This window comes from Oenanthe melanoleuca, chromosome 5 (assembly GCF_029582105.1).
Source record: "Oenanthe melanoleuca isolate GR-GAL-2019-014 chromosome 5, OMel1.0, whole genome shotgun sequence".
NCBI classification, from domain to species: domain Eukaryota; kingdom Metazoa; phylum Chordata; class Aves; order Passeriformes; family Muscicapidae; genus Oenanthe; species Oenanthe melanoleuca.
In genome coordinates, this window is record NC_079339.1 from 29,572,722 (window position 1) to 29,585,687 (window position 12,966).

General features: G+C 34.4%; 1 protein-coding gene across 11 annotated transcripts in view; it reads right to left on the reverse strand.

Annotated features, from left to right (window-relative positions):
* The window catches only part of GPHN (gephyrin), a 271,280-nt gene that overhangs the window by 64,760 nt on the left and 193,554 nt on the right, over positions 1-12,966 (reverse strand). For 6 of the 11 annotated variants that reach the window (XM_056492844.1, XM_056492838.1, XM_056492837.1 and 3 more), the window contains one exon: positions 10,698-10,754. The exons of the other annotated variants lie outside the window; for them this stretch is intronic. In XM_056492844.1, the coding sequence (XP_056348819.1) occupies positions 10,698-10,754 (57 nt within the window). The remainder of the gene's footprint in view (positions 1-10,697; positions 10,755-12,966) is intronic. 11 annotated transcript variants of the gene reach the window in all.

Here is a 12,966-nt window from a genome sequence, read left to right on the forward strand (position 1 = left end):
ATCATGTAATACACTGTTATTAATTTTCTTCCCATTATCAAAATTATTGACAGGGTTCTGGAGTTGATTGAACAATACTTCAATTTGGGAGATTTTCTATCATATAGTTTAAATGTCAATATGCTGTTTACTCACAGCAGCCTTTCCCATTTTCCAAAATAATAAAGGATGACGTTGAGCATTTTTGACATGCATCCTCACATTAAGCTGTATTTTCGCATGAAGAGTCTCTTAAACAGATAGAAACTAGACTACAAATCCTTTATGGACTCCAGAGAACCTCTGGTCCTTTCCTGCCTCTTCAAATAGTTAAAACTGCCAGACACATCTTCAGTTTCAATTGATTTATTCCTTTGGATCTGTCAGGGGCTCGAGTGTTTTGCTGAAAAACACACAGGGTGGTAGTCTGCCACCAGAGAATAATGTATCCATATTTTTTTATACCTTGTGCTTTTTATATCTTGTACTGTGTATTCTGTGAGCATGAAATTCTGATCAGCTACTGCATCACAAGGTCTGGTTCAGCAGAGAGCCAGGCTATTTGCAGTTTAGATATGAAGATCTTGCCTTTGGACAGAGTATAAAGGATTTATTGCTTGCACAGTCTTGCAGTCCCACCTTGGTACTTCAGATAGAAGATTCTTTAGCACAAATTGCAAAGCAGTGATAGTTTTGGAGAAGGCAAAAAAGTTTTTGGAATCTGATCAAGCACACCTCATCAGCTGCAATACGTTGGTTTGTACTTCTTCTGAAGACAGTGATCTCTCCATATGGCCAAAGTTCTAGGCAAAGCAAGAAGACTCCAATTTCCCTGAAAGTGTGTTTGGGACAAATTTGGGAAAGAACTTCCCAAGGGATGTTTCCTAAAGGACAAAATTAAGCAGCCCTTATCCCCATCTGCTTGGGAGAAAAAAACTGCTGCTTCTTGTCCCACCCTCTTCACTCTTGGAACCAGTCCAAAAGATCCAAGACTTACTTCTGGGTTAAACAGGCAAATGGGGATACAGTTCAGCAAAGGGATTTATTGACTTCATCATCTGTTAGAGCATGTTCATAATTTTTCCGATATGAACTACAAAATGCCTGCTGACCCACTCCTTACTTTTGTACAGATTTTCAGAAGAACAGAGTGAGGATGGCTTCTGTCTTGCACCATAGGCACTAAACTTAATTTCTTGTTCTGGTATTAGCTTAGAAAAAAAGTGCCTTTGCATGCATGTGAGCATAGTGTAACTTATTTATTCCATATTGGTGTTTGATGATAATCATGGTAAAAACAGTAAGGCTTTCATATGGTGATGAGGCACCATGAACTGCAGAATACATATCAGGTGCTTTTAAGAACACATACTTGATTATTTTTAAAACTATTTGTCTCCCAGTACTGCCAGACAGCAACTACTGATCTATACAGATCTATGAGAGAAAAACTGGTAAGCATCTTTCTTCTTAAGAACTATTCTATTACATCTTTTGCCTATTCATACACTGAAACTATGAAAAACTTTTATTACTAAGGATAAGGAAGTGCTAGGAATGATTGCTTGAGAAGCTGAAACTTTTGAGAACAAATTACATGCACAATCAGCAATGTATGGGTGTTTCTGCTTAGGGACAAAGTGATTTGAGTGGGTGAGCTCTTTATGTTTGCATTTTTTATATTGCTCATAAATAGATAATTCAGATCAGTTCTAGAACCTTGGATCACAGTGTGAGATAGAGCAAACTTTGAATTTCTTATGGGATCTTGTCACCTTTAAGGGATTCTTTTAAAATAAAGAATAAGTAACTGTACGTGCTTAAGAACTGATTCAATATGTCAGGAAACCTTAAGTCCATCTTTTTGCTACTTATCCATTTAGCAATTATAATAATATGCTGAAACCTAATATTTACACAGCAGGCCATGGAATTAATTTTGCAGTATTTTATAAAACTTTTTTTATCCCATGATGTTGTGAATTCTAGTTTATCTTAAGGAATTTCTTCTTTCTTCCCCATTCTAATTATATCTGAAAGCATTTTCATTTTCAATTCTTGTTTAGATGGTACTACCTCATTATAAAGGACCATAATGAAGCTGATACAGAAGTATTTAAAATGGTACATGCATTTTGGCAGGTAGTAACTCGAGCCAGAGCTTTGGGAATTAATAATGAATTTCAGGTATCATAAACCCACTTACATCTAGACAGGTAATTAGCAATCATAACCTGATGGCCATCTTTACAGAGTCCTTCCTGTTTCACTGTCCAAAAGTGGATCAGACTAACAAGGGAAGCATTCTGCAGCCTTGATATCTGTAAATTTGTTATTTTTACTTAATGTAAGAGATAACTAAGGACGTTTTTATCATATAATTTATGCTCATGTGCTATGTGGTAGTTGCCTAACTACTGGACTATACATCATGGTGTACAGTGATTTTTAAAACCACGCTGAACATGGTTGCAGATTGATCATGCAAAATCTGCCCCCCCAGCTGATTTTTCCCCACTTGTGCACAGTGCAATGCAAAAAAAAAAAGAAAAAAGTAAATAAAATAAAAAAGTGTGATGGGTGAGCAGGTCGACTGTGTGAGAGAACACGTGCAAAGTATACCTCAGAAACACTATAGGTGGATGAGCACGAAGGGAGTCGAGCCTGGTTGTGCAGTGGGGAAAAGAAAACATTGTTAAAAAATAAATGGTGGCACAGTAAGGGTCTCAGAAGGTTTTCTGTATAGGTGGTTCCAGCACTGAGATAGTGGCAGGGGGTTCATAAAGTTTCCATGACCAGCTATTTCAGAAACTTCAAATTTAAGCCTTTTAAGGTGGAACCTTCTTAAAAGGAAAAAAAAATTAGTACTCTATATGAAAAGAATTAAAACTAATGATGAATCTGAAGACAAATATAAATTCTTGGTCTTCTAGATATCTGACAGCACTATCTTTAGGACAATAAGATATCCTAGGATGAAACTTAACTGATCTGTTTTATTTAAAAGAGATTTATTTATTCTAACTCTGCAAAGGGTACAATTTTATGGGTGAAAACCAAACCCATAAGAGGCTCTGAATCTCTTTATGTGTTGACACACTCAGAACCAGCATTTTGACAAGGGAGGTTTTTCTTCAATCTCACTGCCCCAAAAACCAGAATAATTTGCAAAGTTCAATGACTAATGGCCAGATATAGGTCAGTAGAAATCTGCAGATTATGCCTCTAAGCAATGTAATGTGTGTGATTCTTTTGGGACTCTGTCCACTGTCAAGAGCTTTCAGTGCAAGTTAACACAATTTAATTGATAACCTACAATTTTACTGATTGCTTAAGGCACATTTTGTTTATACATGATAGCCATTATTCTAAACTATTAATGACTCAAGTCATAGCTGAGCTATAACTCAAGTATTAAAAAAGGACTTGCCACTAATTTATAGAAAAATCCTTGCTTTGGGTGAAAATATTTCATGTTTCACTGTCTGAAGAAGAAGCAAAAGCAGCCTAATAAATGAAAAGTAAAAAAACTACCAAAAATGGTTCTTGTACTAAAAATCATGTCTTGCTTTTTCTCTAGGGGTGAAAAAATTAAGTATCAAAGCCTTAGCAAAACTTCCTTAGACTTAGCAAACTGTACAGCAGTCTGGATACATTTGTGGTAAAGATGAATCCAGCAAGGATTTCCACACAGTTTATTAGTGACCACTTACTGACTTAGGTGTATCATGGACTGAGCAGAGAACGTAATATTCATAAGAAGTCTTTCAAGAACATTTTTCAGTTTCAAATGTGTATTTAATATTTTTTTCATTGAAATATAAAGTATCAGTTCCAGGACATTTCTACAGTCACATTGGTCTCTGCTAATTTATGTCTCCATTAAATATGCAACTTTTGTTTTCTTCCTTGAAATGTTTTAATACTCCAAAAATATTTTTGCTCTTTTCTGGCATTCTGTATTTCATTTTCTCTTCTAGATAACATTACCAAGGAAATTTGAATCACTTCACATCATCTTAAATATTCACACACACTCAGCATTTCCTTCAACTGATGAAATGTTTTCTTAAACTGAGATGAGTTGCAGAAGGATTAAGACAAAAATAGAAAAATTCCTTCAGACAAATAGCAAGACTGAAAAACACAGTTTTAAGAAATCAACTGTTATTCTTAAACAGTCTATTTTATAATTACAGAAAAAAAAAAAGAAAGAAAGATCCTCTTCTGACAAAGCAAAAACTGTTTCTAGAAATACTGCTTTGAAATCTTTCCAAGAAACGTAAGATGTGCTTTTGATCATAACAAGGGTGCAGCCGTTCACCTAAGACTTTTGGATGAGGGTCTAATCAAGATTTTCATAAATAATGTCAAGCCATTGTTTCCATGCTTTGTCTTTCAACAGCATGGAAAAAAACCATTAGCCTCAGTTTAGCAGGTGAGGATCCAAAGAATGCATGATTAGCAAGAATCATCACAGCACCAGTTTTTTACATATTGGCAACTAGATACACAGAAACAACAATGATCAGAAGGTTTGGAACTATACTCCACAAAAATCTAAAGATCTTGGTTCACATTGATTACTCCTCACATCTGCTTACAAGGGGCACACTAGACATTTGTGCACTTTAACCTTCTCTTAGGCAATACTGTAAGTAGAATGTTCTCACTTTCCTTGTCAAAGTATCCTGTAATCTAATTATACATATTTTTATTAATAATGGAACCATTTAACTTCAGTCTTATTCCAATTAGAATTTAATAACTTTAAGTAATATTGTATTTTCTTTTTCATCATTCCAATGCTATAGAAGCAAATAATAATACTAGCTCAATAAGATACCAGTTGTTATTATAATCTTTTCTTCCTATGCTCAAAAACACACACAACAAACAATTTCCCCTAATCTCCTAATCTTACTTCAAGTTCTTGTTTTCTTGTTCATACATGTCTAGACTCTCAAAGCACCTGTTTCATTTTCTCATAATGATGAAATCAAAGGTATAATGAATTGCTGTAATTCCAAACTGAGCTAATGTTCTTGAGGAAAGGATTGTGCTCACAGCACACAGGGATTGCAGTTTATCTTCAATAAGATCACATAATGTGATTGTTCAATCTTCTGCACACTTAAAATTTCCTGATCATTTCTTTGTCATTGCTTTTTTTGCTAACTGGTCTCCAGTTTTAAGCATCTGCCTGATTTGGGGATTTTGTAAGTGTTCTGTGTTATTAAAATTAAATATCAATATATTTCCAAGCTCCTTTGAGTTTCTGCAATCTACCACCTACTCTACTTATAATTTGTTGTCATATACGAACTTCAGTGACTGTTTTGTCCAGTTGAGAGAAGAGGCAGCTTTCTTTATTTTGCATGCTACCTGACAACCTCTATGTATTATATTGGGTGAAGCTAATGTGCTGGCATTTGGGCTCTTTTCCCTCACAAATATTCAATTTAAGGGGTCAAATTGTCAGTCACAGAAATCTACCACAGTGAGAATTCTTTTAAAAGAGCTATTTAAGCCAAATGAGAACCTGGTTCAAATACTGAAGGAATAATTTGTTTTCAGTCTTAAGGCCTTACTGGCTTGACTCAGATCTTTACTAAGTCAATGTTAGAATTGAAAATAAGAGTCATGTAAAGTTAATCCTTCATCATGGCCAGAGAAAGCAGGTACTTAAAGTAAGAGAAAATGCATGCAGGAGTGCAGGAGACCATAGACTCTGAGACAAACAAGTCTCAGAGTATGAAAAATTGCAATTCCGTTCTTTTAGCGAAATCTATTAAAAGTATTTGGCTACTGCTATGAATTCTGAGAACATTTTTCCTTAAAAAAACCATAATCTTCGACTTGGAACCTTACTGGTTAAAAGCCACAAAAAATTGTTTGGCATATTACTTGGAAACTCTGTACTTGGATACATTTTTTTTTCTCGCTTTCCATAATATTTTCTGTAGAAATTAAGCTTGTATTCAAAATTTGCAGCCTGTACAATTACAAAAGAACCCACCAAAACCAACCACCCAACAAAAAAAACCAAACCAATGAATGAAAAATACCCAAAAAGCTGAAAGATCTTTAACAAAATCTTCAAAGTACAGATTAAAGCAATGATGTTCTGTTGAATTTCAGAGTAATTCCACACTTCCAGAAGGGTATCAATTTTGGGTGGTGTTATGGGTTATAAAATATAACCAAGTCAACACTTTCCTACTGATTATTTCAGTAGCAATTGCACTTACTTGCTACTGCTACATTAATTTAAGAAGTGGGGAAATGTTACCTTGTCCAAGTTATAGAACACTATGTTTTCTAAACAGTTCGGTGTCAAACTGGTCACTGCAAGGGGTCAAAATACTAAGTCATGAAAAGAACTGCAAGATGAATGAATTTCTTAAGAAGAAATGCAAAACCAAGACTTAGGTCAGCATAACTTCCTTGTAAATGGTTATGCATTACTGCTGATATGAAAAGAAAAGCACTCAAGCCCTAAAATTCCTAAATTAATTAAATTTTCATGCATGTTTTCAGTGCAATTTTATTTCAGGTATCTGGCAAGCTTTCTAAACTTTAGGTGGCATCAGTGATATTCTGCAGAATTCCAGTGTTTCCTACATATTTCCAATGGCCTTTGAATTTAATCTGGAAAGAATGTCTTTGCAATTCATTCTGGAATGAAGGTTCCACCTTAATGGTATTTCATTTTCACTTATGGGGCTGGCCATCAGATACTACATGCTTCCCCTCCCATACCATTCAATACTTTTGCCACATTGTAGGAGTATCAAAAACCTACATCTAAAACCCTTTCCAAAAGCAGTATGGAAAAAAATGAAAATTATTTTTAAAATGAACTATTTAAAGATCCCTTATTTTTTTTTTCTCCAATTGTTCACTATTTCTTTTCTTTGATCAGTCATTTGTATATCGTATTTTAAAATGCTCTTACCTAGAACATCCATTATTACTGCATGAATCAGAGCAGCAGTGACAAAGCAGCAAATTTTAGCAATGTGTTCTGCTTGTTTTAGGAAATGTAAAGGCATATGCAGAATATATGGAATATTTCTTTATTTACTTACATTCCTTACTAACTGATTCACTTCCATCATGGAGAGGATGGTCATGAAATAACAGATAAAGTGGCACAGAGGAACAGGACAATTTCATGACAACTCATGTTGCCATGGCTAATGTAGTCACAGCTCTTAGTTTGAAGCTTTCCCCATGTGACACTCTGTGAAATAATGTATGATTAGAACAACTTTTTTGCAGCACCATGTTTTATGCCATATTTTATTTCTGGCTTTACATTTATTTTTAAGTACTAAATCAGGAATTTAAGAATAAGTAGTTTAAAATCTTTTGCTTTGTCTTGATTGTGAGTTACCATCAAATCTAAAATATGTCACAGTTTATTTTCCCCAAAACTTGATTCTTAAAAGACGTGCCAGGAAAAAGATACTGTCCTTTAATCAAATTTATTTACCGAAAACTCCAGATATTAGCAAGCTTGATTTCCTTGTATTTGACCTGCAAAAATTATAAACTCAAGTATTTCTACTTGACAATAAGCAGTAATCAACTGTGTGTCAGATACAAAACTGTATATGCAAAAGCACCAAAAAGGGGCAAAAAATATAAAATAATTTTCATTACAAAAATTCTCTTGCACTGTATAACCTTAGTGGATTATGCATTAGAATGACAGTTCTGAGAATGACAACAATCATACTGAATGGAAGACAGAGTACACGAATCTGAAGAAATTACCACCCTTCAATGGATGGATGTGCAGAGGGATAAAGTGTTATTAACTTTCACATTTACTCTGCTAGAAACTTTTTCCTAATTTTCATTATATGGAAAATGACATGGTTTAAAGACACTTCTATACAGAATTGCTGAAAAGCTATTCTTAATTTATGAAGTGAATGACTAAACAAGAGGTACTGCTGTCTGCATTGTCATGTTGGATTTGACTTTCTTTATTAAATATTTCTGTGAAAATTGGGTGACTTTATGGGGTGTCATGAGTGATACACTAGATAGTAATTCTTTTTTCACAACTTTTTTTCATTAAAGAACAAACGTGACACAGAAGAAACACGCTGCCATATTTTTTGCATTAGTCTGCTAAAAAAACAAGCAACAAATTTTGCATAGCTGCCTTTCAACCAAATACTAACCTATTTTGTGAGATAAAACAGGGACCTGAAAAGACTGATGGCAAAGACAGAGGTACATGTGAACCTATATGCTTTTGGGTTACCTTATATCAGCCATAATTTTTGGTTCAGGTAATACTATCAATCACTGCCAGAAGGTATTTTTATTTTTTAAATTAAGGGTATCTGTTTTATTGATTGCTAAGTTTAGGATTCAGGAAACTTTTAGATATGCAACTTTGATTTTGGAAAGGGATTTTTTTTTTTTAGTTTCTGTAAAGTCAAGCAGTTTGATTAGCATTCATTAAAATGCAGTAGGATATTCTTTACAATGAACTCTGTCAATCAGGTCAGGTTTCTCACATACATTAAAATGAAACCCCAGCTAGAAAAGAAAGAAAACACAAAGGAAGAAATAGAGAGAGAAAGGAAAAAGATGGGGATGAGAGGACAAACCAATCAGATTTGGTGTTACCAGCCAGCAGAAGTTTTTTAAAAAAATCAGATCACCGAGTGAAATCGCACATTTACTCGGAGAGAGCATCCTTTGGCATTGCCTTCTGGGTGATCTCTGAGCTCCTCCAGCTTTCCATGGAGCTACATGTAAACATCAGAAAATGAATTGAAAAAGCAACCTGTTCTCTTGTCACAGCTTTTTTTCCTTCGTTTTTCTTTTGCTCTTTGTTTTTGTGTTTTGTTTTCTTTTTAATAAACCATAGCATAATGCATTTCTCACTGCTTCTGCCAAAACATTTCAAGACATCAAAGTGCTTTGAACAACACAGATGTACAAGGCTCAGTAAACTTGAAATTTGGAAGCAAAATACCTTTGCTTAACATGGCTCTTTTTCACTACAGGAAAAAAAAAAAAGAAAAATCAAGGGAACTATAATTCTAAAGCTACTGAATCTCTGCTACATTGTTTATTTATTTATTTGTTTATTTTTGTAAGGCTGTGTTCTAGAAGTTATTTCCATTAAAATAATTTTTAGAGATAAATTTTCATGTTTGGGAGACCCAATTAGGATTTCCCTTTTTCTATAAGGAAGATGTTCTGTCTACACATATATTTTAGGCCATGGAATTAAATCAGATAAAGAAATATTAATCCAAAATGAGTTACCAATGGGTCTTCATAATAACTGGTGAAACCCACCATCTAAATAATCTACATCTTCTGCAATTGTGCATGCATTATGCATCTAGATTGGTATGTGATGACCCATGCCTTAAAATGCACAGGTCACTGCAATCATGAGCAGTATTTTCAAAAACGGCGCAGAAACTTGTGGTTGTCTTGTATTTTTATCCATGTAAATTCAATGGTCCTGGATGTCTCCCACTGAAACAGAGCCTCATTCACGTACACTGCTCCTCTCATCTACACTGTAATTAAAACATCTTCACAAAACACAAGATGAAAAAATAAAGCCTCACAGACAGTGAGGAATGCTACAGATGCCTCTAGCTAGAACTTGTGTAAACAAGCAGCAACTGGCTTCTTTTTCTATGCTAAGATCAATTTCAATTACGGGAAAGAGGTGCATAATTAATCCTTTCCATCCCCTTCTTTGAGCTCAGTGAAATAAAAATTTCACAAATAGCAGTTGTAGAACAGCGTTAGAGAACAGAGAGGATGGCTTGTCCTGGAACAAATGCAATACACTTACAAAACCAAAACAAAAGATCAAAACCAAGAGGACAGGAAAGGCAAGGGGAATGCAGAAGAATAAAGAATAAAGTGGTTGAGAAGGTGCTAAAAAGAAATAAAGTACGAAAAAAAGTGAAAAATTGGATAGCTGAAATAGAGGCAACTCTTGAGATCAAAACGGCTTGGACTGCATATGATCAGCATCTTGGTTCAAAACCATTTATGGGGGTGTAATACTGTGTATGGTGGGTACTAGTTTAGATATCTGCTGGTTCTGTTAAGCAATCTAAATATTTGTGTATGTTTATACAAACATTAAAAAGCAGAAGATACTAACTATCAGCAAAACAGTGGCTCCATTCTTATTAGTCAGTCTCCTGTGAATATCTTTCATTTGATCTTTATCTACTTTGATTTTTTTTTGCTAATTTAACGGCTATATATATATGAAATATTCAACTCTCTTGTAATGGTCTTTTGCAGAATTAAATGCAAAAAGTGTGAGCACTATAAAAGTTTAATTATGTTTCAAGATGGGAAGCAGTAGTTTGAAGATGAGTAAATCACTTCTCCATGTAACAGACAGATCAGAGAAGTGGTTTAATCATGATCACTAAATTACAGACACTTTAAAAAGGTTGTTACTTTCTCTTACTTCTAGTGACATCCAAAGCTACTTAACTGGCAGCCTGTCTTCAATAGGTTGTTCTATGTGTAGCACAGAAACAAACAAAATGTGACCCAACAGCAATAAGAATACTGAAATAAAAATGATGTGATGGTGAGAAATGGAAAAGCCCCTTCCCTCCCTCCCCACACCACCCCCTTCAAAAGGAAAAGTGTAGGCTACAGAAGAAAACTTGCAAAATAAATGTTAGAAACATATTTACTTTGAGGGATCCAACTCTACTAGCAACTCCTTTGCTTTCATCCGGCCGTCTAATTTGCTACAATGGGGGAAGATGGGTAAAAAGACAGAAGAATAAAGAAAAAGTGAACTTAAAAAAATTTCCACACAATCAGTTAGCAGTACATGCAAGACATCAATTTGACTCTCTGAGACACCTCTAGAGGACAAAGACACAGACTCTAATTTCTGGAATAAATGACACTTTATCATGGCATTTTAAACTTGCTTTGATCACTCCTTTCTCAGTATATTACCAATATGGCACATATGTTACATGCTGAATTCACTAACATTTTTGAAAGCATACATGTTACTTATCTGTTTTGGATATTAAGAATAATGAAATTCTAAAACTCTAACTGAAGAAACCCCCCCTATACCTTCTACAAATCATATAAGCAGAGTAGGCTATAACTGGGAGCCTGCAAGTATCAAGACTGATACCTGACAGAATGCAATACAGATTTCTATTGACCCAGGCCTAGAGATTTTAGCCACTGCTATCAAGATTCCCAGTTAAAAATTATGCTGCCCAACCAGAAAATTTTAATGCCAGACCAACATTAGATTTGTATTTAAAATATTTAAATACACTGTGTATATGACCCCCAGCATCTCCTATCTGATTACTTTTCCTTTCTTATATATGCTTTTGCCTAGATGATGCAGAGGATGGAAGAAACAAATGAGGTAGCTGCTCAAAAGGCTTCATATGTTTAGAAGTATGTAAAATAAAATATTCATTTACAGCGAAAGTTCTTTTCAGAATTTCTTAATCTGGTAAATATACCTCTTTTACCAATAAAATGAACATGTGTCTTTTGAAGTCGAGAGGAAGAAGACAATAAAAATTACTTTAGTGACATTCTACTAGTCTGAGCCAAGATTGAACTGAAAGTTTTTATTATCTTAAGTAAAACAAAATCCCACACAACTGAGGTGAACCCTTTCAAATCATAGTAACTGTCTTTAAGAAATCTCAGCATGGAAGCCAAAGATTGAATGAACCATGGAAATTTAACTATGCTTTATGCTCTCTGGAGCACAGTAGCAAGGCACAAGTTAAATTGTCCTGTTTGTTTTTACTTGACCCATGCAAAACAGAAATTCTTCTTCAAAAGACAGTCAGCTGAGTGTTTTGGTTTTTTACTTGTATTTGATTCTCAAGAAAACAATGCAACTAAACAATATCTTAACAATTTAAGTATTTAGTTCTGATAGGATGTCCACTAGCATAATACACTGGAAACATTTATGTTAATTGTTTTTTTCCTTCCCTGGTCTTATGGCATTAAAATACCATCTGATTTGAACTCTCAAGTGCAATACCTGCACTACTGTTACCATGGGACTCCAAGAAAATCTCCAATCAATTCTAGTATACAGACCAAGAAGAAACTGTCATTCTTAAATAAACTATGCCTCTTTTAGAAGACACATTCAATTAAAATATATGCAGCTGTAACTGAGTTACTATATATTAGCTGTGTATTTTCTAATTGAGAAAAAAGCACACCTCAGTTTGGAAAAAGTGAACAAAAAACATCACAAGCTAGAGAAAAGATGCTTTCCCCAACAGCCTTGTTAGGCACTACCATCCCAGATAATATGACATAATCTAGTAGACCTGCAATTCATGTTATCAATTTGAAACTTTTAAACGGAATAAGAAATTTAGTTTTGTTTGGAAAATGAGAAATAGGAAAAAATAAATGCTTATAATCTCACATAATGACATGGAACTAGGGCATTAAGAAAAGTGCTACATAACACAGAAACTTGAGGAAAAATTGTGACAGCAATATGCATTGCCCCCCAGAGAAAAAGTTTTTCTTGCGTTACTCACCAATTGTGGCTGCTCAACTTGTTCTGAAGGTTTAGGATTCAGTTAGAAATTAGACTGGAGATATTACAGGTGCATATAACTAATATTATTATTTCTTTCTTCAGAATATATATATAGAAATGCATATCCAATGCTTACACTGCAAGCAATGAAGTTCTAAATGCTTGCAGATATAAATTACAAGGAGTTAGTCTAAGTTTAAGTCTTGCTTTACATCCATGGCATAGTTAATATACAACAACAGCACGTTTTCTACAGGAACATTGCAGAGTGCAACTTGAATGTTTCTCAAGGGATGAAGCAGAATTACATGAGTATTGCACAAACTATACTGTATCTGTTCTGGGAATTAAATAGGGTATTACCAAGAAGGCAAAGAACAGCAGGAATAAAAACTCATATC